General features: G+C 43.2%; 1 protein-coding gene across 1 annotated transcript in view; it reads left to right on the top strand.

The window, feature by feature from the left end:
• The first annotated feature begins 1,233 nt into the window (after positions 1–1,233).
• cenpa (histone H3-like centromeric protein A) overlaps positions 1,234–25,130 on the top strand; it is a 37,683-nt gene continuing 13,786 nt past the window's right edge. Inside the window, exons 1-3 of the mRNA XM_080046456.1 lie at positions 1,234–1,355; positions 6,889–7,068; positions 23,861–23,982. Coding sequence (XP_079902582.1) covers positions 6,945–7,068; positions 23,861–23,982 — 246 coding nt within the window. The 5' untranslated portion in view covers positions 1,234–1,355; positions 6,889–6,944. The remainder of the gene's footprint in view (positions 1,356–6,888; positions 7,069–23,860; positions 23,983–25,130) is intronic.

Here is a 25,130-nt window from a genome sequence, read left to right as displayed (position 1 = left end):
GCATCGGTTAGGTGTGATAGGAGGAATGGAGTAGGGGGAGGGTGTGCCACATTTATTAGAGAAGGGGTTTCAATTAGAGAGGTAGGGGTGGGAAATGAGCAAGAATATGTAGCTGTAGAAATATGGACAGGTGAGGGGGAGGTTGGTATAATTAATTATTATAATCCTTGTAAAGCTTTGGAGGTGGGTAGGTTAAGTCAAATAGCAGGTATGGATGGCAATAGGGTGATGGTGTGTGGGGATTTTAATGCACATAGTACGTTATGGGGAGGAATAAGAACAGATGGTAATGGGGAGATAATTGAAGAATTGCTAGTTCAGATTCAAGTTCTGCGTTGGTATCGTTGCAAACATGTCATTCCAACAGCAGACAAGATATTGTGCATGAAATATATGAAACATTGATTAGAGTTAAAAGAAGGGGGGTAATAATAGCATTTCTGTGGATTCCAGCTCACAGAGGGATTAAAGGGAATGAAATAGCGGATTCGTTGGCAAAACAGTCATTGAAGCAGGGCAACATAATGGACATTTCATTTAGCAAATCAGAAATAAGGGATATAATTAAGAGAAACATTATAAAAGAATGGCAACGTGAATGGGATACAGAAGTGACAGGAAGGCATCTTTATTCAATTCAGGATAAGGTGAACATAAGGAAAATTACTAAAAGGAGTGCTAAAGAGGAGAAAATTTTAACAAGATTGAGGGTAGGGCATACTGGGTTAAACAAGACACTGCATCTAATTAATAAACACCCTACAGGTAGGTGTGGAAGCTGCTTAGACCAAGAGGAGTCAGTCAGGCACGTCATTATGGATTGCAGGGAATACACACAAGTACGGGAAACATTAAAAGGGGAACTAAGGGAAATGGGAATTGGGGAGTTTAGTTTAAAAAGTTTATTTGAAGAGGGGGTAGGGAAATTATTTAATTATTTGAGGGTGACAGGATTGATGGGGAGAATTTAGTTAGAGGGGTAGTTAACTCCGGTTCACACTCCAACATAGTAGGTGGCGGTAATGCGACCTGAAGCTGGTTGCCGTCCGCCAAAAAAAAACCCAAAAAGAAGAAGAAGATTGATGGGGAGAATTTAGTTAGAGGGGTAGTTAACTCCGGTTCACACTCCAACATAGTAGGTGGCGGTAATGCGACCTGAAGCTGGTTGCCGTCCGCCAGAAAAAAACCCAAAAAGAAGAAGAAGAAGAAGAGCTGATTGGTTGAGCCGGTGAAGAGCCGTAGTTTGAATTCCATCTCAATATTGTTCTGCTTGGTGACTGCTCGGCGCAATACGGTCAGCCAGTTCGGTTTCCACTATTTTATCAACAATACAATCCGGAATATTCCCCCAACAGGTACGTTTACAATAACTTAATTTGGTTAAGGAACGCGGTAAACGTAAACTTAGCCTCTAAAACGTTACCCTACCAGCGACTAGCTAACCCTAGCTGTTGAATCTGTTAGTGTGATATAGCCTACAGTTACATTATAGGTTTTAGGTTGCCTCATTAGCATTCCGTCAAAGGCTAAACGAGAATGAGTCTGCAAACCTCCCAAATAAAGAGACGCTCGTAATGTGGATACTTCTTCGATTTAAATTCAGGTACCACCATCATCATCATTAACCTTTATTTAAACAGGCAAAAATTGCTAAGAAACAATGTCTTATTTAAGCAATGACCTACCAAGGGTGGTTCTTTCTATGGTTCTGTGCAAAACAACTTATTCTGATTAGCCACAACTTCCTGTGGGAAATGCATGCTCGGATCAATAAATCCTGCAGTCTGACCTTGTTGTCCCAAAATTGAAATAGCTTTTTATGTAGGCAGCTGGAGATAATTTGCAACCTCCTCCAAAAGTCTTGTTTTGTCTATCCTACAGCCCAAAATCCGATATTAACAAAAAATTAAACACATAGACAATATCGTAGTAGACTGTTTGAATGCAGTTTAAATTGATTATTTTCCCAAAAGCAATTTGACAATGCATTGTGTACCTTGGGCCCTTAACCCTTATGCCTTGTTCAAAAGAAGTTACAACAGGTATGTTCGGTACTGCAAGAAAATGTTGAAGCATCAATATTGTTCCCATTTTTTTCTGTCAGCACTGAGCTGGGTACATCATATATTCTTGTACATAGCTGCCAGATTAGAAATGTACTTTTCTGCTACTGGGTGTATTTAGAAGCTTTAGTTTAGAGCATCAGCACCTGCTCCTGCCTTCTCACCTTGTTTACATTTTCGCACCATGCAATTCGCTGCTCTAAAACTGTTTTGGGGCACTGGTGTCATGATCATGACAAGTTGAGGGAGTGAACAAATTGATCTATTGATCTAAAATACATGAATCAGAAAGTGTGTGTGTGTGTGTGTGTGTGTGCGTGTGTGTGTGTGTGTGTGTGTGTGTGTGCGTGTGTGTGTGTGTGTGTGTGTGTGTGTGTGTGTGTGTGTGTGAGAGGAGAAATAGAAGAGGTAGATATTTGCAGCCCTAATAGCCTATGACCAGTGGCGACTGGTCATTAGGGGCAAGTGGGGCTCAGACCCAGCTACTCTCACAAGAAAATTAAAAAAAATATTATAAAAAAAAAAAAAAAAATCTCACCAGAAAGTACTGTAAAATAATAAGTTCGGCACTTTTAGTTTGTTTTAGGCGACCCTAGCTTGCTTCTTCAGACTGCATTCGTCTGATTTGTGTCCAGAGTAAGATACGACAGCCGCTTGAGCCATTTGTGCCAGATCGGGCTAGCAGGGCTCTAGCCCCTCTGGCACAATGTAATGTGTATTGGACTTGAAAAATTGAAATGCGCATGCTCAGAATGTTTCTCTATTGAAGGCAAGGCAAGGCAAGTTTATTTATATAGCACAATTCAGATACAAGGCCACTCAAAGTGCTTTACAGGGGCAAGATTAGAATACATAAAACACATTTAAAAGCGAATAAAAGAAGCAAATACAGTGTTTCCCTCAGGATTTTTTTCAGCAGCGGTGGCGTGGGCCCCGAACGTCCTAGGGTGGTCCGGGGGCATGCCCCCCTGGCCCAATTTTTTTTGTACCCTTTACATTTGAATGCATTGATCTAGTGCACTTTGAGAGGAGAATATGCACAAATTACTATTCAGATAGATGGGATTATTGGTGTTGCAACTTTGCCTTTTGTGTCTTTACAGATTTTGACATTTTTGTATAGAAATGAATATTTAAACACAAAATGCCACAACGCAGAAAATGATTTGCACAATTTATTTACAGTTCTTGCTTAATGCTTAAACCAGACCTGCAAACTCATAAGAGGTGACAAAGGTGACAAACACCCGACCCCTCTAGACGACTCGGTAAATCAGGGGGGGGGGGGGGGGGGGGGGGTTCCTTTATTAGATTTTTTGGGGACATGGGACTAGACAGGGACATTGGTTGCTATAAATGGGAAGAGGTTCAGAAATGTCCAACACAGAAGTAGGCCTACTGGTTATTATGAGCAATTGATAAGCAGGACCTAAGACTTTAATTTAAAATAATGTGATAAAAATTACAAAGTATCCTTATACAAAGGCCTATAGATACAAATAAAACAAAACTATTCATGAATTTCAAGGGTGTAGGTTGTGATTAAACCTTGGTTTGGGACACATTTTAATGTGGGGGTCTGGGGGTGTCTCCCCATAAATTTTTGAGCATTCAACACTTCATTTCCTGCATTCTGGTGAATTTGTATGCACCAAATGTATGTAAAGTAGTTGGCTAATTGACAACATTTAGGTTCCTGGTGACAAAAATAGAATACAATACAATGCAGTAATATCATGCATTCTGTATTGCTTTCAAATATTTATTCTCCTGTATTGTTCAAATATTTGATTTAAACTGTAAGAAAAAAAGGTAATTATTCGTCTCTATCATTGAGAATGTAGTGGCTGGTGGTATTTTACTTGCCTGCAATCTTCTAATATTTAAAAATAATAAAGTGCAAAATGAGGGTATAATCCTGCTTCTGCTTCCTTAAAACTAGTGGTAGTGACTAAGTGTGCAGTGGAGAGAGAAATATAGGCCCTATAGAGCTGTTAAGCGGAAGTGGCGGAATTACGGGGCATGTGGCCTATCGGCTGAAAAAAAAATTAATGGGAGTCTATGGAAAGTAATCTACTATTTTCTGGTCCCAGTCATTAAATGCCCTGGATTACATATGTTTTGTATGGGTCTAAAATGATAATTTTTCATGTGAAGAGTTTGACGGTATGTTGTATGATTATTCGTCTAACAGCTTTTGAATTTTTTTTACGAGAACAACTACAAGTCTTGTCGCCTCTGTGACGTCACCTCAACACATTCCCTCCACTTCTCGACTGACAGTGCTAATGCTAATGGCTGGCGTAGACAACGCAAACAATCTCCCCACTCGAGAAATTGAAACTCTCCACATGTCCACTTGTGTAGTGGTTTTCGCCACGCTGAAGACTTTTGTCTTGTCATTGAAAGAAGGCGGTAAAGTGCATTAAAGACACAGCCATGTTTCTGAGCTAAGCGGGTGCGAGTGGTGGTGACGTATAACATAAGTGTCAAGAGCAGCAAAGAGCTGTAGTCCACAAAAGCGCTCTGCACAAAACCTGACCGTATCCAGCTTCTACTCGCCAAATTGTTCCATTCTTTGCACGAAAAAATACCATCATGCTTGGGCCACCATGCTTCACTGTCTTCAAAGTGTACCGTGGCTTGAATTCAATGTTTGTGGGTCGTCTGACAAACTGTCTGCGGCCCCTATTCAAGCCACAGTACACTTTGAAGACATTAAAGCATGGTGGCACAGACATATTATGGGGATGTTTCTCATACTATGGTGTCGGATCTATTTATCGCATACCATGGATCATGGATCAGTTTGGATACATTAGAATACTTGAAGAGGTCATGTTGCCTTATGCTGAAGAGGAAATGCCCTTGAAATGGGTGTTCCAACAAGTCAACGACCCCAAACACACCAGTAAGCGAACAAGATCTTGGTTCCAGACCGACAAGATTAACGTTATGGAGTGGCCAGCCCAATAGAAAACCTATGTGGTGACATCAAAAATGCTGTTTTTGAGGCAAAACCAAGAAATCCAGAGGAATTGTGGAATGTAGTCCAATCGTCCTGGGCTGAAACACCTGTTCACAGGTGCCATAAATTGGTCGGCTCCCTGCAACACAGATGTGAAGCAGTTATCAGAAACAGAGGTTATACAACTAAATATTAGTTCAGTGATTCATAGGAAAGCTAAATCTTCATGCATTTTTCAGTTGATACAGTAAATGTTTGAGTTGTAAAGAAAAATGCAGACACTGCTATTTTTTTGAACAGTCTAATATTCCTTTTTCTTCACTTTCTGTAAAGATGAAGAAACATTTGACAAGTTTCTTCATATTTGGAGTTGGAATTGAATGTGCAATGTCCCCAATGCATTTGCGTGTATGGAAATAAAAGCTATTAGGATTTTGATATTTACTCAATTTTTTAAACACACTGCTATTATTTTGAACACAACTGTAGGTGACACTGCTGCATCAATTCATTGCAATCAGGTGTGTGTAGCACTGACTGGCATTAGTTGATGCAGTGTCAAAACCACTCTCACAGAGCCGAAAAGAGTTCTCACACTTTCAACACATGGACATGCACTATATTGCGCCCTTCTCAGTTCACACTTGCACGCCTGGCACGAGCTAGAAAACAGCTTTGCGACAGCGGGCGTCGTAAAAATACTACCGCTTTTGTCCAAAGGGGACGCCAACGTGCCATGTTACTCGTAGTGGCTATGATAAAATAAAAAAAACTCAAAGTACTATGTACAAATAAATCTGTTGAAATTAGGGCTGTCAAATTAACTCGTTAATTTCGATTAATTAATCACAGAAAAATTAACGCGATTAAAAAAATTAACGCAGATTAATCGCACTTCTATAATGCCCTTTCACCCGGTGCAAAAGTGGTGCGCAGCTCGGTGAGCTGCACCGAGCTGCACCTGTAGCTTACAGCCCGCACGGGTGAAAGGGAGAGAGAAGCAGAGGAAAGGGCGGGGCCGAGGACTCTATGGAAAATAAGCATGAAGGTAGGAAGACATCTTACTTTATTCTCCGCAGTGTCTGGGCATTATTGATTTAGTGGTGCAACAATATAGGTTCAAAACAGTAGCCTATCTCTCAATCTTCCTCTGTGTCTCAATTTTGTTTGCTAGCTGTCTCGTCTCCCGCCGGCCGCCCCGTGTGTGTGTGTGTGTGTGTGTGTGTATGTGTGTGTGTCAATGTGTGTGTGTCAATGTGTGTGTGTCAATATTTTTGCCTATGAGTACGACGATGGTGAATGAATCGGCATAGGCATATGTGGCAGTGCAGCGCTGTCTGTTGTGGAGACAGAAGTTACGAGAGAGAGAGAGAGAGAGAGAGAGAGAAACAAACTGTAGCAGGCTATACAGCTGTTTATAAACAGGTATAAAAGTGTCATAAAAGTATGCGATTAATTTAGATTAATTAATCACAGAGCCTGTAATTAATTAGATTAATTTTTTTAATCGCTTGACAGCCCTAGTTGAAATTTAATGTTTTTTAATTGTATGATTGTGCATGGATGTCTGCCTATGACAAAACATAATGTTTGTATGTTAAGATTTATGTTTGGATATGATACAGATCATTTAAATGACCCCAGTTTCTAGTTATTTCCCATAATTCCCAATTTTGAATATTCCCAAAATTCCCAAGCTTAACTTCCCATGAAAAGTTTCCGGGAATTTACCAGACACTTTCCACCCCTTTCTAACCCTAGCTGTGTCTGACATATTTCCCTATGGATTATGCATGGAGGTGAGGGATGATTAAAGCATAATAACCACAAAATGTAAATGTGTTCAATCTTCCACAGTACAGCCTTGGCTGCAGTACTTTCCTCCTTTGGTCCTGTCCTGTGTGTTGGAGGAGATGCACCATGACACCTCTGCCGCCCGCCGGAAGGGCAGAACCCCTCAGCGGCGCCCCCCACTGCCAGCCCCGGGCCCCTCAGGGTCAGCACCCACGAAGTCCCCAAGAAGAAGTGGCGTTTCAGGTAAGTGATGTGAAGTCACAGCGCTGACATTTGATCTAGTTATTATTTTAAGTTAGGTTAAGTCATATTAGCAAAACTACTGTTTAATAACATGTCCATATTCCACTAGCAAAAACTCTTCTAAAGCTGCCCCCTCAAAGTCAATAATTGGAGTTATCGGTCAGAAGTTCAGCTGCAGTGGACGACGGACGTAGATCATTCAAGTCGAGTTTTTACTTTGCTCCGTGAGGTTCAAACCTCTGTTTCACCCCCACCTGTACAGGCCAAACTGCGTTTTCAAAGATCTCCATCCTGGAGGGCATTTATTAAAGACATTTTTGCTTCGTGTTGACCGGAGGAAAAACATCTAACTCCTATCCACTTTTCTGATTGACAAATCGATTAGTCAAATCTTTGTAATGAACAGGCAGATCTGATTAGTGACTACACTGCAGGGGTTGAAACTTACGGTTGGCCACTGGCCTGGGGCAACTAAAAATAATTAGTGCGTTCAAACGATTAAAATATTTAATCGCATTAATGCTATAGTTAACTTGCGATTAATTGCACATTTTTATCTATTCTAAATGTCCCTTGATTTCTTTTTGTAAAATTTTTTGATATCACAGGGTTCCCGCGGATCCTTAAAAAGTCTTAAAAAGCAATGCATTCATAATTGAGAAGGCCTTAATTGGCTTTAAAATGTCTTAAATCAGTCTTTCAAAAGTCTTAAAAATGTTAACACGTGGTAAGTAGGATTTTGTGATTGTAATTAGTCTCAAATCTAAAAATAATACGTAAAACATTTTTAATTTTAAATAATTTATTGAAATAGCAGTAACGTCTCGCAATTACGAGAGCGGACCCAACAAAACAGTGAAGTGTGAGCGGCCGTGACTGCGGTCGTTCAGGTAGCATTAGCAGTCGGACCGCATCACGGGAAAGTGTCAATCTAATGAAAATTCGCTGTCCAACAAAGATTTTTTTTTTTGGATGGCTATGGGTGTATTTTGTGCAAGAAATGTTTCAAACTCGACACAATGGGAATCAATGCAGAGTCCGACATGCACAGCGCGAAACACAAAGCCTCAAAATCAAGCTGTCGACAAACGCCAGGTATTTCCCTGTTCTTTTCTACTCTCGTCTCTACCGTGCCTCCACCCCCATCTACGAAATCAACAACCGGGACAGCAGCACCAAATCTCCTGACAATGTTCAGTTGCACGCCTTGTAGCGATGAGCCCGAATCCGAATATGTATTCAGAAAAGCAGGGATAATGAGATCGATCCGAATATTTTTACCTCCCGATTGTCTCGTTATTATTCGGGGAAAAAAATCTTCATTGATTTTGCCTATTACTAAGCGCTAAATTGATGCAGCGCGTTCTGCCTTAACTTGAGTGAAACCGATCAGCTGTTCATCTCCGCTGCCGTGGCGGAGAGGAGAAAGACCGACTGTGTTTATGCATGGCTCCGTGTCCCGCGGTCTCTCTCCATTCCGCTGGAATTTTCTGCACCCCAAGTCACCGTCAGCCCTTGTTGTTTTCATCTATTTCAAACCTCTGAATGTGAACCACGTCCCTCTAGAAGCAGGCAGCGGGCTCTGTAATGTCATTAAATAGACAACATCGATCTTTAAATATTATATCTGCAAACACTTCGCCTGTTCATACAATCTCTGTATAACTAGGAGATTTGCAGGAAAAAGGTTTTGTTTTTGTGCGTTGATCACTTGTAGATCACTAAAGCGCTGTTTCCTAGTGCAAAGTCATTATTCATTGAACCAAGTTAGAAATTAAAAAAGAGAGGGAAATAGAGAGAGAAGAGGGAAATTAAATGGACAAAATAGATCAATTATATCTAAGATCGATAGATCATAAAACTTAGTTTAGTTAAAAATAAAAAGGGAGAAAGAGATTAAAAAATCAAATAAAACGGACAAAGTTAATGAATTACTGTGATGTAATACTGTTCTGTTTCAGAATCTGAATGTTCAATGTCCCCCAGTCAAAGGGCTAGTAATATCCGAATAGAGATACATATACAGATCATTTTGTTTGATTGAACGGATACAGATAATTACATCTCTGCACACCGCTAAGGCCTACGCTGAAAGCAGAGTTACTGTGGTGTCTAAACAACGTGACAATACATTTTTCCTTTTGTGTCGATTGTGTCGTTGGTATTAAATTTCATTTCAAGTGGCATTAAAAAAAGGTATTAAATTTAACTTGCATTAAGCTGTAGGAACTAGGGATGGGCATTTTTTAATTATTTTTTTTGAGAAATATATTTATTTACTTTTCAAATTTTTCAACACAGACAAATACAAATATTCACATATAAAACAAATCAAAAACAAAACACAAGTAAATAATAATACTTAAAAAGAAAAGAAGATACATATGTAATTACAACCTGCATTTTCTATACATAAGTAATGTTCCGGAATATTGCACTGGCATCAGAAATGACAAATATCTAAATCTAAATATCAAGTAAACCCCTTGCTTGGTGGCTCTCAAGAAATCCCATAAATTGTCGCCACACTTTAAAGAACATTTTCATTTTCCCCTTGGAGGCATGTCAATTTTTCTAAAGCTAAACAGTTGGAGAGGTTTTTGAGCCAATGACTCACTGTCGGAGTCTCTGTACTTTTCCAGGTGACTGCTATGCAGTGTTTAGCCAGTAGGGAACAGAGAATAACAATTTTTTTGTTCTGACTTGACAACTTTAAATCTGGTGGAAGTACTCCAAGGATAAACATGCGGGGGCAGACAGGCAAAACAGTGCAAATCACATCTGAAATAGTTTTAATTACCTTTTCCCAAAAACTTTTAATATTAGGAAAGCTCCAGAGGCAGTGAAACAATATTCCCTCTTCAAGACCACATTTAATACATACATCTGGGTTATTATTATCAAAGCGATGTAGCAGAGAGGGAGTTATGTATGTACGCATGATCCATTTAAATTGTAAAAGTTTATATCTGGTATTGATAGTCTGGGTTTGTGCATCATGGCAAACTCTCTTCCATTCGTCCTCAGCAATCTCTACATCCAAATCTCTAGACCAGGCCAATCTACTTTTATCTGATGATTCTTTAGATTCATTCACAAGAATCTTGTAAATCAAGGAGACCTGTCCACGTCCTTTAAGATGATCAATAACAGCCTTTTCGAGAGTAGACAAAGGTGGTCTAAAGGGGGACTGTTTGAGTGCTGTTAAAATATAACTCCTAATTTGTAGGTATTTGAAAAAATGTTTTGAAGGTATATTATAGATTGTTTTTAAATCATCAAAGCTATAAAGTAGACCATCCTTATTATACATATCCATGACTTTACTAATCCCTCTCTCTGCCCACAATTTAAAGCCAAGGTCGCTTTTGCCTGGAGAAAATCTGCTGTTTCCCCAGATCGGCGTAAAGCCTGAAATAACTGGGTCTATTTTAAAATAAGATTGAATTTTATACCAGACTCTTATTGTATTCTTGACAAATGGGTTATGAGTGTCTTTAAGCAGATTTTTCAATGTATTAGAATACAGATAGAGCTTTTGTGGGAGAGGAGATGTATTGGCATTTTCTATTGTGACCCAGGGTATAGTGGAATTGTCTGAGAACCAGAACATTGCTGCACTAATCTGGGCCGCCCAATAATACCAGATAAAGTTTGGAACTTGGAGTCCTCCTCTTTCGAATGGCAAGTAAAGTAGGGTGAGTAGGGATGGGCATTTTAAGAAATTTCATTGATAGATTAATCTGGAAAATTAACGATCAATTATCGATTTAATCGTTATCTTTTTACATTAAAAAATGCCAACAGAACATCCAAAATACAGCGTTTTTACCATAGACTGTATACAAGAGGGTTTTACCCAATTACATCTGTATTCTAAGATCTTCTAAGCAAACAACAATCCATTAAGACAAGGCAACTTTTAAAAATAAAATTATAATAAAATGCAGCGCTGGTCAAAGCCCGAGGCCATGAGCCAACAATGAGCCAATGCTACGATACCTTTAAACACATATGCGCCCCCTAAGATGCTGCCAAAGACTGCATAAGGGCACGGCACGTTTCTCTGAGTCTTATTTTTGGTTCTAAAGCTGTCCGATGCCAAGCTTTGCCTTGACTTCTTCATGTTTATGTTTTGACATCTACAGCACAGGGTTCAACATAACTTTTTTTTCCTACTGGCCCGCCGGGCCAGTGGATCCGAGTTTTACTGGCCCCTTGTATATTTTCACTGGCCCTGCACACACTTTTTTTTTTTTTCATAATGTCAATGTCAATAATTATAATACCTATATTAGAAAAAATAAAGAAAGATAACCAGATCTAAAGGGAATATCTATACTGTAACAGTATAGATATTCCCTTTAGATTTGGTTATCTTTCTTTTAGTTAATTATATGAAATGTTGATATTGCTCATACACATAATATAAAACCAGGCAAACATATTGAATTAGAAGCCTACAACTGAAAGTATGTTGAAAGAGTCGGCCAGTATTTTAAAGTCCAGTAGTTTGATGGTTGTTTTTATTCTTGAATTTGGGCAGTTTAATGAATAGTTCACCTGCAGAAGTCATGTTCAAACATAAAAAAATAAGAGATGGTCTGATCATTCTTTGTGGTGTGGTAGGCTGTTTTTATTACTTTATCTATATGCATAAGGGATGTGAATGTGTCGACCGAATGACCGGTTTTCCACTTGCGCTCAAGTTGACTTTAAAAATAGAATAGAAATCCGAAAATCAGTGGGTTATGCCGTTTTTTTAATGGGAGATTTCACCGTGTATGTAAGTTCACGTCTGGTCGTGAGCGCGCTGCAGGAGTGTCACTTCTCCATGAAGTGTCAGCTTCACATAAGAGTCCAGTGTGGGACCATTTTTTAAAACTATTGATAAAAAACAATGCTGTGCAAAATATGCAGCATAAGTTAAACGCTCGTCTCTAAGACTATGACGTTAAATCACCTTAGAAACACACAATGCCTTCGTCCGATCACAGCAGCGTTTCACCGTGTGATCTCGCGAGTGAGCCGCCGCGCAGATGAACTGTGGTTTGTGGCTAAAATAATAACCGGGGATATTCTCCCCGTTAGCGATTTCAATGGGAAAAACTTCCGCGATCTGATTGAATGTCTTGAGCCTGAGGGGCAACTCACACTAGGGCCGCGGCCCCGTGCCAAAGCTTATTAGCATACTAAAGTCTAGAACGTTTGGCCTAGTGTGACCACGCCAACCGTATTCCAGCACGGAACAGCCCCTTGGCCACGGCCACCTGGGAGAGGTGTGCCGTGGCCAAAGTACAGATGCTAATGAGATGACACGCGCACAAGCAAGCGCACAGGCGGCGTTCCTGACGTGAATTTATTAAGGATGCATTGTCCGTTAACGTCCGCTGCCTTACTAGTCCGCACCAGAATTGCCCAACACTTGGACTTGTAGCTATAATGTGTGAGAATTAACGTGTGTGTAAGCCTAGGTGTGGGCTAATAAAAGAGGGAGAGAGCTAATTAGGTCGGCTCAGAAAGCACAGCAAAAAGTGTAGATGAGGGAAGGTTTATAGGATAATAGCTGTCACCACGGAGTGTCAATCAAAACACTGGAATACTGCTTTCTTGGTTTGTCCAATGTAATGGCAGATTTATTTAGTTTGTAGGGTTTGGAGGGTATCTGTATGGGTGTGTGTGTGGTCTACAGAAACAAGGGAAACAAATAATCACGTCATAACCACATTCATAATAACCATACATTTCTATAATGCATGCACACTACAACTAGCATGAAAGTCTAAGTGATTATCATAGGGAAAATGATTATACAATTCAATAACAGGATATGCATTAATGCCAGTAGGCCTTCACATGGGATTAACATAGTTAACAGAAGATGCTAACATTCACCTAACAGCATAAATGCCCCGGTAAAGTACTAGGGAAAAATAACTGACATCTAATACAAACGACATCAAATACGGTAAGTGCGCGAGGCTCTAAAACGGGACTTTACAACATTCAACAGTTGCTTAGATACTTAACAAAAACATACAAACAACTCAGGTTATCGTCACTTACAAATCTTCAACGACGCACACTTCTTATTGGGGAAAACTCCAAACTCCGTCCGCAAACACGATCGCTCTGCTGCCTTTCTTTCTCTCCTTTTCTCTCTCTCCTCCTCGGCAGTTAACGGCTCTGCTCCTAATCAATAAGCGCGCGCATGAGCATGCACCGAGCGCATGATCGGCTCATGCCAGTGATATGGCCAGGTCCTTTATAATCGCGGACCCTCTTTAACAGCCGCCCCTACATTCACCATGTGAATGTACTTATTAAAGAGGTGTTGCATGTCCAGCAGGGGGTGATGCTCCCTCTTCTTCAGGGATGGCTGGTAACTTAATCAGCTTGGCCACTGCTCTCTGGTACACTTTATCCTTTACTTGGACATTGGCGGATCGAACACGACCATCTGAACCGAGATGAACGTCTTTCACTGTACCGACTGGCCAAAGGGACCTAGGAAGCTGATAGTCCACGATCATAACTACAGTTCCAGGTTCAATGTTGTCGGTCTCAGCATGCCACTTCTGACGGGTCTGCAATGTGGGGAGGTACCTCTTTATGAAGTGGGCCCAGAACTGATCGGCAAGTACCTGACTGTGCCTCCACCTTCGTCTGCTTAGGACTTCAGACTCTGCATAAACCACTTGAGGTAATGAGGCATCGGGCCGCCCCATCAACAGGCAGTTTGGGGTGACGGGGTCTGGGTCAGCAACATCTGAGGACACATAACCTAGGGGCTTGGCATTCAAGATGCCCTCTACTTCAATAAGCACAGTCCTGAGAACCTCTTCAGTCAGAGTTTGGGAACCCACGGTGACCTGGAGTGCAGCCTTAACTGATCGCACCTCACGTTCCCAGGCTCCTCCAAAATGTGGTGAATGAGGGGGGTTGTAGCGGAACTGGATCCTTTGTTTCGCTAGCTCTGACTGCAGCGATGGGCTCATCGCAGCAAAACTGTCCCGTAACTCTCTATCTCCCCCACGGAAGTTTGTCCCTTGGTCGGACAGGATTTCAAAGGGGGTGCCACGCCTGGCCACGAAACGTCTGAGGGCCATCAAGAATGAGTCACTGTCCATTGAGGGGAGAAGGTCTAGGTGCACGCACCTTGTCGTCATACATTTAAAGATAACACCCCATCTTTTCTCATTAGTTCGACCACATTTGACCAGGTAGGGGCCGAAGCAGTCTACACCGGTGGAGTAGAACGCAGGTTTCAGGAGACGGAGGCGTGCTGGGGGAAGGTCGGCCATCTTCGGGATCTTTGGTTTGGCTCTCCATTTTTGTGCAGTGATGCTGATGGCTCCGTACTGCCTCCCTGCCCCTGAGGATCCAAAACTGCCGACGGATCTCGGCGAAAACTCTTTCTGGTCCAGGATGGCAGAGTTTGTTGTCGAATTGCCGTATGAGCAGCTTACTCACTGGGTGCTTTGGGTGCAGCACAATCGGGTGCACCACTTCCAGACTCAGACCTTCCACCTTGCGGAGTCGACCGCCTACGCGTATCAATCTTGTGCTGGAGTCGAACTCGGGGGCTAGTGTGATGAGGCAGCTACCTGACGAAACTTGCTTGCCAGTCTCCAGAGCCTTGTATTCATCTGGAAAACTTTCCATTTGCGCCTGCTGCAGTATGGAGGTTTCTGCTTGTTGGTAGTCCGCAGCCGAGAAGCTGCCTGGCTGACGAGCCGCCCCGTCTGCGAGTCTGCATGTAGCTTCAACCAGGTCCTCAAATGATGAGTACTGAGTGGTGTCTACTGCGGGGGAGGTAGCAGTGGTAAGGCCACAAAATATAGGCTTGCGAAGCTCTTCGGTGTCAGCATCATTAGTTTGGGCAGGAAGCACTGGCCATGATTCTTGATCCTGGTAGAGGAACGGTGGTCCCTGGCCCCACCGGTTTGGCTTTGCCAGCTCAGGGAGAGTCTTGCCCCGTGTTAAGTCATCTGCGGGGTTGCTGGCGGAATCTACGTACCTCCAACTGTGACCTTCAGTCAGTTCGCGGATTTCTGCAACCCTGTTACCAACAAATGCTTTGAATCTGCATGATTCAGACTGAAGCCACGTGAGGACAGTTGACGAGTCGGACCACAGGACAGTATTCTTAATTTCCAAGGAAAGCTCATTATGGAGTACTCTGGAGAGCTGGGCTCCTGTGAGAGCGGCGCACAGCTCCAACCTTGGCATGGAGAGGTGTCGTTTTGGTGCTACACGGGATCTGGCCAGCACAAAGGACACTTGGATATTCCTCTGCTGGTCTTCGGTGCGGAGATATGCCACTGAGCCATACGCAACCTCTGATGCGTCGCAGAAAACATGGAGCTCCTTCTTGACCTCAGGTAAATCCAGATCAGGGGTGACATAGCACCGTGGTAACTTGATCAGTGGTAGATGTTGCAGCTCACCCTCCCACGTGTTCCAGGCTTGCAAAAGATCAGATGGCAGCAGGGGGTCATCCCATCCCCTCTCTTTGGCCCACAGGTGTTGGACTAGGACTTTGGCCCTAGTGGTGAATGGTATAATGTATCCTATAGGATCATATTGACTTGCAAGAGTGCGGTAAATGTTGCGCATCGTCCCATCTTGTTGGGGGGAAGGCCGGTGCTGGTACTGAAGGGTGTCGGGTGAGCAGTGCCAGCTCAATCCTAGAGCGTGTTCTTGGGGGTCCGCTTGGGACTCGGAGATCCACAGCTCTGCACTTTCTGACTTAGCCTCTGTAGGAAGGTGGCTGACCACTGAAGCGATGTTACTTGCCCACTGTCTTATTTCGAAACCACCAGATGTCAGTAGGTCTCTCAGCTGGTCCACCAGGGCTTTGGCTTCATCTTGGGAGGATGTGCTCAACAGGCAGTTGTCCACATAGAAATGTTTCTGAATGGCCTCTCGAACCTTGTCTCCTGGCTCACTGTAACTGAACACATGCTTCTGCAAAGCGAAGGTGGTGCAGCAGGGGCTGCTCGTAGTACCGAAGGGGAGAACACGCCACTCGTAAACATCAGGTGGGTTCTCAGGCTTGATGTCTCGCCAAAGGAAACGCAGTATGGGCTGATCACTGGGGAGGAGGCGAACTTGGTTGAACATCTGCTTAATGTCACCGCTGATGGCCACAGAGTGCTCTCTGAACCGAACGAGAACCCCCGAGGAGTGAGGATCCCAGTGTTGGTCCCGGCAGCAGGTACTCATTGAGGTTCTGGCCGTTGTACTTGAGAGAACAGTTAAACACAACCCTGTGTTTACCGTGGTGGGATACAATGTGGTGGGGTACGTACCACGACTCATTTGACTGTTCCACTTCTTGAGGAGTGAGTTTGGCGACATAACCAGCCTTTTCCAGTTTCTCAATTTCCTGCTTGTACTTGTCGGCTAGTAGAGGATCCTTAGCAAGTCGGCGTTCTGTGCCTCGGAGGTATGACATTACAGCTTCCTTTGGTGCCCATAATGTAGGCATATCTTTGGCTCTGAGAAGTGGTGTGGCGTACCGAAGTACTCCGTCAATCTCCACTCTGGTGGTGTTTGCCTCAAGCTTATCAACTGCTTCTTGGTCCTGCCTTGACCTTGTTACCACTTTCTCACTGCGAAAGGGTAGAGTGTCTAGCTGCCACAGTCTCTCTACTTGTTGGTATAGGTCAGTGGTGGGAGAGGCTGAGGTGAATAGGCACTGAGAAGGTAAAAGCTGATCCTGCAAGTACTTCGAGGGCCCCTGCAGCGTCCAACCCAGGCGAGTTCTAACTGCAGCTGGTCCTCCTGGGGGTCCGAGGCGCACAGGCTCAACTGGTGTAATCAGGTCAGGATGATCTGAGCCGATTAGCAGTGTGGGACGGACCTTGAGGAGGGGAGGTATCGGCAAACCTTGGAGGTGTCTATATTTCTCTTTCAGGATCGCCACCGGGTATGTGTACTCAGCCAGGCCTAAGTGGTTAGCTGTAAAGGCATCTTTGATGTGAAATTTCTGATGTGGCTTGGTAGCAGGGGATATGGTGAAAGACACAGAGGCTCCATGCACCGTCTTGATAGCTTGGTGTACCGTCCTCAGTTTAAGGGCTTCGGTTGTTCCTTCCAGTTTGAGGTTCTGTGCAGCATCGGAGAGGAGGATGGTGCGTTCTGAGCCATCATCGAGAATGGCATAGGTTTGAAATGCTCTATTCCCTTGGTGCAGTGTAACCTTGACGACCTTTAGGAGTACTCTCCCGCCACGGCGACTTTGGTCCAAGTACAGTGTCTCGGAGTCAGAGTTGTAAAGGGTGGCACTCTCTGAAGGGGGTTCCTCAGCCTGGTTTGTGGTCCGATGGTTGACCTCATGAAGGGAGGACAGGTGCTTTCCCTTACAAATGGGGCAAGGCTTCTTCAGGTCGCAGTCCTTTGCGAGGTGAGCTCGAGCACATCTCCAGCACCGCTTGTTCTCCTTGATCCAGCTGATAGCCTGGTCTCTTGAAAGGGCAGCAAAGTCAGAACACTGACTCAGGTAATGGGCTGTGCTGTTACAGTAGGGACAGTGTATCTTGCCTTTGCTTGTTACCTTAGGGGGTGGACCTTGTGCGGTGGCTTTAGGTGTAACATGTTCAGCTCCATGCATGACGTTGGCTTGTCGATGCTGCGGTTGAGGCCTCTGACTTTCCTTTGCTTGGAAACTTTGACGTGTGGGGTCGAATTCAAGACTGTCTGCCTCCAACTGCAGCCAGTCTGCAAACTCTAGCAAAGTTGTTTTAACTTGGTTGGGGTTCTTCCTAAGTTGGTGTCTTCTGAATCTTTGCTGTTGGAAGCTGGGTAATCTGTTCAGTAAACGTTTAACGTTTGATCCACTGTGCAGCTCCTCAATGCCATCTGCCTTTAGGGATTTCAGCATTCCTACAATGGCCTGTACTCGTAGTGAGAAGTCGTCCAGAGCTCGTTCATCTCCTGAACGGATGGGGGGCAGGTTCTCCAGGGTCTCAATTTCTTTGAGAACGTACTGATAAGGTCGCCCGTACCTTCTATCCAGTGCCTCCAGTGCGCATGTGTAGGGGGTGGATGACTCTGCATGAGCAAGGACGAGTCGATGGGCATTTGGGGTCTTAACGTGCTTAAGGAGTAATTGGTATTTATACTTCTCAGAATGGCCTTCGTGAAGGAGATTTTTAAGGGATAGACGAAGTTCAATGTACTGGGCTCTATCTTCTTTGGTGAAATCTGGGAATGTTGGCCCCTCAACCCTGTGGAGAGGATGGTGAGGGAAGTACCAGGAGGCATCAGGTCGAAACTGGTTTTCTGCGAAGGGGGTGGAGGCATGGTAATGTGGTTCTTGCTTGATAGGTGGGGGCTCCCTTGAGGTTGGGCAGAAAGGTTGGCCCATGGGGGCTGATAACACCGGATCTGTATAGACTTGTGGTTGCGTAATAGGGTCAGCATGCTGGAAGTTAGATGGATGTGGATGCTGTGCGGGAGATAACGGGAAGGGTTGCAGTGGCATGAAGTTGCCAGTCTGGTGAACATCTGGTGTAGCTTTCTGTTGCATGTCGAAAGAGTGCATGCTAATGGATGTAGCACGGCTGAGGGGGGGTGGTGATGGCAGCGGTTGCATACTTGGCTGGAGGTTTAGCTTGGGGCGTGGCAGCTCCTGTGAGGCAGTTGGAGGAGAACAATGCGCTGCGATCTCAGTAAACTTTGGCTCATCAGAGGGAGGGTGGTCATCGGGGGCCAGCTGTGCCCTCCGCTCTGGCTTTGGGTGGTGAGCCCATGGCGACTGTTGTCGTGATGCAGCTCTTGATGAATTAGCTGAGATCTGGGGGGTTGTCCTGTTAAGGAGCTGTTCTAGGAGCTCTGTCTGACGCCTAGCGGTTTCACTTTGCTGTTTAGCCATCTCCACAAGCTGCTGCATGAGGCTGGTATGTGGACTGGGTGGGCCTGGGTGTTGCCTCGGTGATGCAAGGTTGCTTGACTGGCTTGCTTCACGCCTGGGGGAAAATGTTGCTCTTTCCTTAGCTCCATCTTCATAATCAACCACATAATCTTGAAGGTAGGCAGGCTTCTGGGTCGTCCTGCTGGGGCGAGGGCTAGGAGTTCTTCTGCCGTAATCACTTGTAGGACTTGCCATGGTAACAGCTCTATCCGGCTCGAAGGACCAATTTGTAGATGAGGGAAGGTTTATAGGATAATAGCTGTCACCACGGAGTGTCAATCAAAACACTGGAATACTGCTTTCTTGGTTTGTCCAATGTAATGGCAGATTTATTTAGTTTGGAGGGTTTGGAGGGTATCTGTATGGGTGTGTGTGTGGTCTACAGAAACAAGGGAAACAAATAATCACGTCATAACCACATTCATAATAACCATACATTTCTATAATGCATGCACACTACAACTAGCATGAAAGTCTAAGTGATTATCATAGGGAAAATGATTATACAATTCAATAACAGGATATGCATTAATGCCAGTAGGCCTTCACATGGGATTAACATAGTTAACAGAAGATGCTAACATTCACCTAACAGCATAAATGCCCCGGTAAAGTACTAGGGAAAAATAACTGACATCTAATACAAACGGCATCAAATACGGTAAGTGCGCGAGGCTCTAAAACGGGACTTTACAACATTCAACAGTTGCTTAGATACTTAACAAAAACATACAAACAACTCAGGTTATCGTCACTTACAAATCTTCAACGACGCACACTTCTTATTGGGGAAAACTCCAAACTCCGTCCGCAAACACGATCGCTCTGCTGCCTTTCTTTCTCTCCTTTTCTCTCTCTCCTCCTCGGCAGTTAACGGCTCCGCTCCTAATCAATAAGCGCGCGCATGAGCATGCACCGAGCGCATGATCGGCTCATGCCAGTGATATGGCCAGGTCCTTTATAATCGCGGACCCTCTTTAACAAAAAGGTTTTCGTGTTTACTCACGTTCGTCAGATGATTTTTTTTCTTTTTCCTCCCGTCAGCTGTCATAACTGCATTTACGCATGGCGGTGGAGACGCACCCAAAACAACACACCGCGGCCCGGTGATAAGGAAACAGTATAGCCTACACTAAGGTTTAACAAGAAACTTTATAAAGACACTTAAAAAAACGATCTCTGCCCATACAAAAAGTTCTGACTTGGATTTGATGGAGCGATCGATGTGTACAAAACCATCCGGATACATATGGTCTGATGACGGGCCGTTATATTAATAATAAACAGCGTGCTGCACAAATATGAGACTGTCCACCGCGACCTATTACGTCAAGGCTACATTTAAAAAAAAACAATAGCTTAAGGATTCTCGTTGCTCTAATGTGGAAGTGGAATATTTGATGCAAATTTGGCCGGATGAAAATATTCACAAACATTCGTATAGCCTACAAGTAGACTAAGCTCCAAATCCTAAACGCGCACGGTGACGTAGGCAAGGTGCAAGTGTGCCCAGGCCACGAGCAGTGTGAGCACGGGCCTGCGGGGGGAGTGGGGAGGGGGGGAATCGTGCTGAATCGTGCTGAGCACGGAACAGGCAAACGGCACTAGTGTGAGTGCGCCCTGAAAACACAGTGCCAAACTGCGCGACTATAGGAACTGTACAGTGAGCGGAGTGCCTCCATTCGTTTCTGTCTACAACCGACACAATCACCGGAGACGCATTCACAGCGTTTAAAAAACGCCTCTCATTTGTATTACCATTGTGGCTTTGATGCAAATACTGTAACATTACGGCGGCAGATAAAGGAAAAGCGCAGTTATCATTTTCTGCACCTCAACCTCTGCTGTGGGAAGTAAGAAAGGGGGCAAAGAAAGTCAATTAATTTGTCGACTCGCAGGCGGACGGTAGGCAGCTCTGCCAACGGAGCGAGAGTGCACCCGCTTGTTGCTCCGCCTGTCAAAACGCCCACGCATCGGTAGTCCACTGGCCTTTCACTAAAAAATATATTTTATATTAGGTTTATTATATTGAGTCTTAAATAAACACTGCTTTCATTACGACTCTCAACGCGCATTTCAATGAACCATGATGTAGTCTACAAAAAGATAGCCTACTGAACTGTGATTGGCCAGTCACTGGCCCGGGCGGGACAGTGACTGGCCAATCAACTTGCCCTGCATATGATTTTACTGGCCCCGGGCCATCGGGCTATACGTTATGTCGAACCCTGCGGCAGCTCGCAGGCTGCTGCCTCAGCCTGTTCTGTTGTCTCCTACTACTAGTTAAGTATCTCCCCCTGCTGGTAGGATGTTTAATTGCTACCCATACAGTCTATGGTGCTGCCACATAGTGAAATTCATTGCTGTGCTGCGGGACTCACACTGCGCAACACAACGGCTATATGATCGATAACAATACCACGTGATCGACAATATTCTTAACGATCAATGATCGATCAACGATTAATTATGCCCATCCCTAGTAGGAACCATGTATCTAGGGTTGCAAAATTCCGGGAATTTTCAAAGTTGGAAACTTTCCATGGGAATTTATGGGAATTAACAGGAATAAACGGGAATTTACTAAATTTAAAGCAACCCAAATGCACTAAGTCATTCTAACCATGTTATTTCAGTCCTGGCAAACGTTTTAAACATTAAAAGGCTGTTTTTTCAACCAAGTATTATAATATTTTTGAACATTTAATTTCAAATCAGATTTTCTTTAAAGCCTATTAATAAACCCAACTTGATATCATACATTGATTTTTACTAGACCAGGTTTACAGAGGCTTGAATAGCAACTTTCCACCCCTTTGAACCCTACATGTATCACACACCCTTGTAATTCAATGTAAAAGACCAGATAAACATCTTGCAACTTTTTTTTAAGAACCGTGCTCCCCAGAGCAGTGTTCTGCTGTCTACTCCTCCTCACTGCTGACACTCAATCGACCACTCTGATAGCAGTAACTAGGAAACATTGGTCTGGATGTGGAACCAGTTCTATTGAAAGCTGCTCAGTGGAGCATGGTGCAATGTGAAGCATTGTTATGGGCACAGGTTATGGGACCTATAAATACAGCTTGCATAGTGTGTTCTTTCTCACAGAGCGTCGTGAACGTGAGATGACTAACATGCATTTAGTGCTTGTAAAAACCTAAAAATATTTCATTGAAAAACCTCAGACACAGAAGTAAAGTGGTAACATGATGTGTTTTGTTGACAAAACTGTGCCCTTTGGAGGCAGAACCTAAACTGCCGTAAATCTTCTTAAATTTTTATTATTTGCCTTTGATTGATATCAAGAATTTTTAAGCCTATTGTTGTAAATTAGTTTGTGTGTGATATTAAAATTATATTATGCAAATGTTTTTTTTTTGCTCCTCTGGATCTTCATTTGAGTATTAGCTCACATACACAGACTACTTTTTAGCTTGCACACACACAACTTTTTGCAAGAAAAAGTAGTTTGTGTGCGAGGTGAAAGTGAAGTATGTGCATTCATGTGATGTGTTTATGTCCATGCTTTTTATGTGTGCGAGGTGAAAGTGGAGTATGTGCATTAGGGGTGGGCATTTTAAGAAATTCAATTGATCGATCATCGGGAAAATTAACGAGCATTTTTAAGCCTATTGTTGTAAATTAGTTTGTGTGTGATATTAAAATTATATTATGCAAATGTTTTTTTTTTGCTCCTCTGGATCTTCATTTGAGTATTAGCTCACATACACAGACTACTTTTTAGCTTGCACACACACAACTTTTTGCAAGAAAAAGTAGTTTGTGTGCGAGGTGAAAGTGAAGTATGTGCATTCATGTGATGTGTTTATGTCCATGCTTTTTATGTGTGCGAGGTGAAAGTGGAGTATGTGCATTAGGGGTGGGCATTTTAAGAAATTCAATTGATCGATCATCGGGAAAATTAACGAGCAATTATCGAGTAATCGTTATCTTTTTACATATTAAAAAATGCCAACAGAACATCCAAAATACAGCGTTTTTACCATAGACTGTATACAAGAGGTTTTTACTCAATTACATCTTTATTCCAATATCTTCTAGGCAAACAACAATCTATTAAGGCAAGGCAACTTTTAAAAATAAAATAATAATAAAATGTGGCGCTGGTTAAAGCCCGAGTCTATGACCCAATAAGGAGCCAATGCTACGATACCTTTAAAGTTTAAACACATATGCGCCTCCTAAGATGCTGCCAAAGACTGCATAAGGGCACGGCACGTTTCTCTGAGTGATAAAGGACCTAACGTTACTTCATCTAATAAACAAAATGTGCAAATTAGTTCCCTGATGAAGGCGAAGTAGGAAAGCATAGACGCTAAAGTTAGCCGCTAATGTCACACGTTAAACAGAGTCGGATGTAGGCTTCAATGTACAAGTGGTGCATAATTCGGTTTGTTTAAGTGTTGTACTTATACAAGGTTTCACAATGCTTAATGAACTTATTTTTGGTTCTAAAGCTGTCCGGTCCGATGCCAAACTTCTCCTTAACTTCTTCCTGTTTATGTTTTCCCATCTACGGCAGCCTGAGCCTGTTCTGTTGTCTCCTACTACTAGTTAAGTATCTCCCCCTGCTGGTAGGATATTTAATTGCTGCCCATACAGTCTTTGGTGCTGCCACATAGTGAAACTCATTGCTGTGCTGCAGGTCTCACACTGCGCAACATAACGGCTATATGATCAACAACAATTTCACGTGATCGACAATATTCTTAACGAGCAATGATCGATTAATCGATTAATTATGCCCATCCCTAATGTGCATGCTTTCCTGATACAGTATTTGGCCTAAGTGGCTCCTCATACTTTTGGTCGTTCCATTCATACACACTTTTTATCTCTGTGTTCCAGGTCAACCTCCTGTGTCTCCTAAGAAAAGAAGGTTTCGACCAGGAACCAGGGCCTTAATGGAGATTCGCAAGTTCCAGAAGAGCACAGACCTTTTGCTGAGGAAGGGACCCTTCTCCCAACTGGTGGGTCAAAACACAGTTAATCATGATAGCACTAGCTATTTTTGCACATGCAGTAGGTATTACTGTATACCGGGTATACTATCTAAAAATAGTAACGGTATTCCTTTCAATACCGGCATTATCGCCATGAAAAAAAATTTGTGTGTAATGTGCCAAGGTTTATTAGCCTGGTGCTACCAGACCATCGTACTTCATTTCATTTGTACAGAAGGTCTGGAACTGCTGTAATTGGCAAACGTTCACTCACTTGGAGGCGGGTGTCTGTTGAAGTGCAAAACTATTGGATCTGCTCAGTGCCACTCTGGATTGGACAACCAATCGCATAACGTTTGGTCGTGCCGTACGTCATGAGACGGCTTCTGGCGGTGCGTTCCAGTTGTACTGGGAACTAGGGCTGGGCGATATGGGCTAAAATCAATATCTCAATATTTTTTTACTATATCTCGATACACGATATATATCTCGATATATTTCAAATCTCCTCTAGAGCACATCCTAAATGCTCAATTTAATTAATTTTTTGCATAACATCACACCAGTAATATGATTTAAATAGTCCCTGCAAAATGTGTCTGCACTAACGATGCATTATTAGGCTACATGAAACAACATCTTGTTTATATTCTTTAGTGCTTTCTATTGGAACAATTTGAAACTTGCACATGGCAAAGAGTTTGCACATTGTATTGATTATTCCACGTCCTTCCACTCCCATACAATGGATCCAGCATTATTTTATTTGGAAACAGTTTTTTCCATCTTCTGTTAATCTGTAAACTGAGAAAACTAATTATGACTCATTACAACCACTCACTAACTGTTTATCACCACTAACCCCCTAAAGATTAGCCTGGCTCCGCCCGCCTACCTACTTCCGCCCAAATTTAATTTTCCCTTCAGTAGTCAGTCTGGTGGTGGGGCGTATTAGTGAGATTTTTCCGAACAGACTTCTGAGTATCCAATCAGCGAACAGAGGAAGTGGCTGAGAACGACAGGTCGAAGTCGCGCTCCAGTTTCAGTTGAATGCTGCGTTCCCTTACGCTCGGAACTCGGAAATTTCCGACTTGGTAGTTCCGAGTTCCGACCTGTCTGTGTTCCAGTGCATCTGCTCGGGAAAGTATGGACGCCTACAACCTTTCTCATCCAAA

Source organism: Ammodytes marinus, assembly GCF_949987685.1.
Source record: "Ammodytes marinus genome assembly, chromosome: 18".
NCBI classification, from domain to species: domain Eukaryota; kingdom Metazoa; phylum Chordata; class Actinopteri; order Uranoscopiformes; family Ammodytidae; genus Ammodytes; species Ammodytes marinus.
This window is presented reverse-complemented; position numbering and strand designations above follow the sequence as displayed.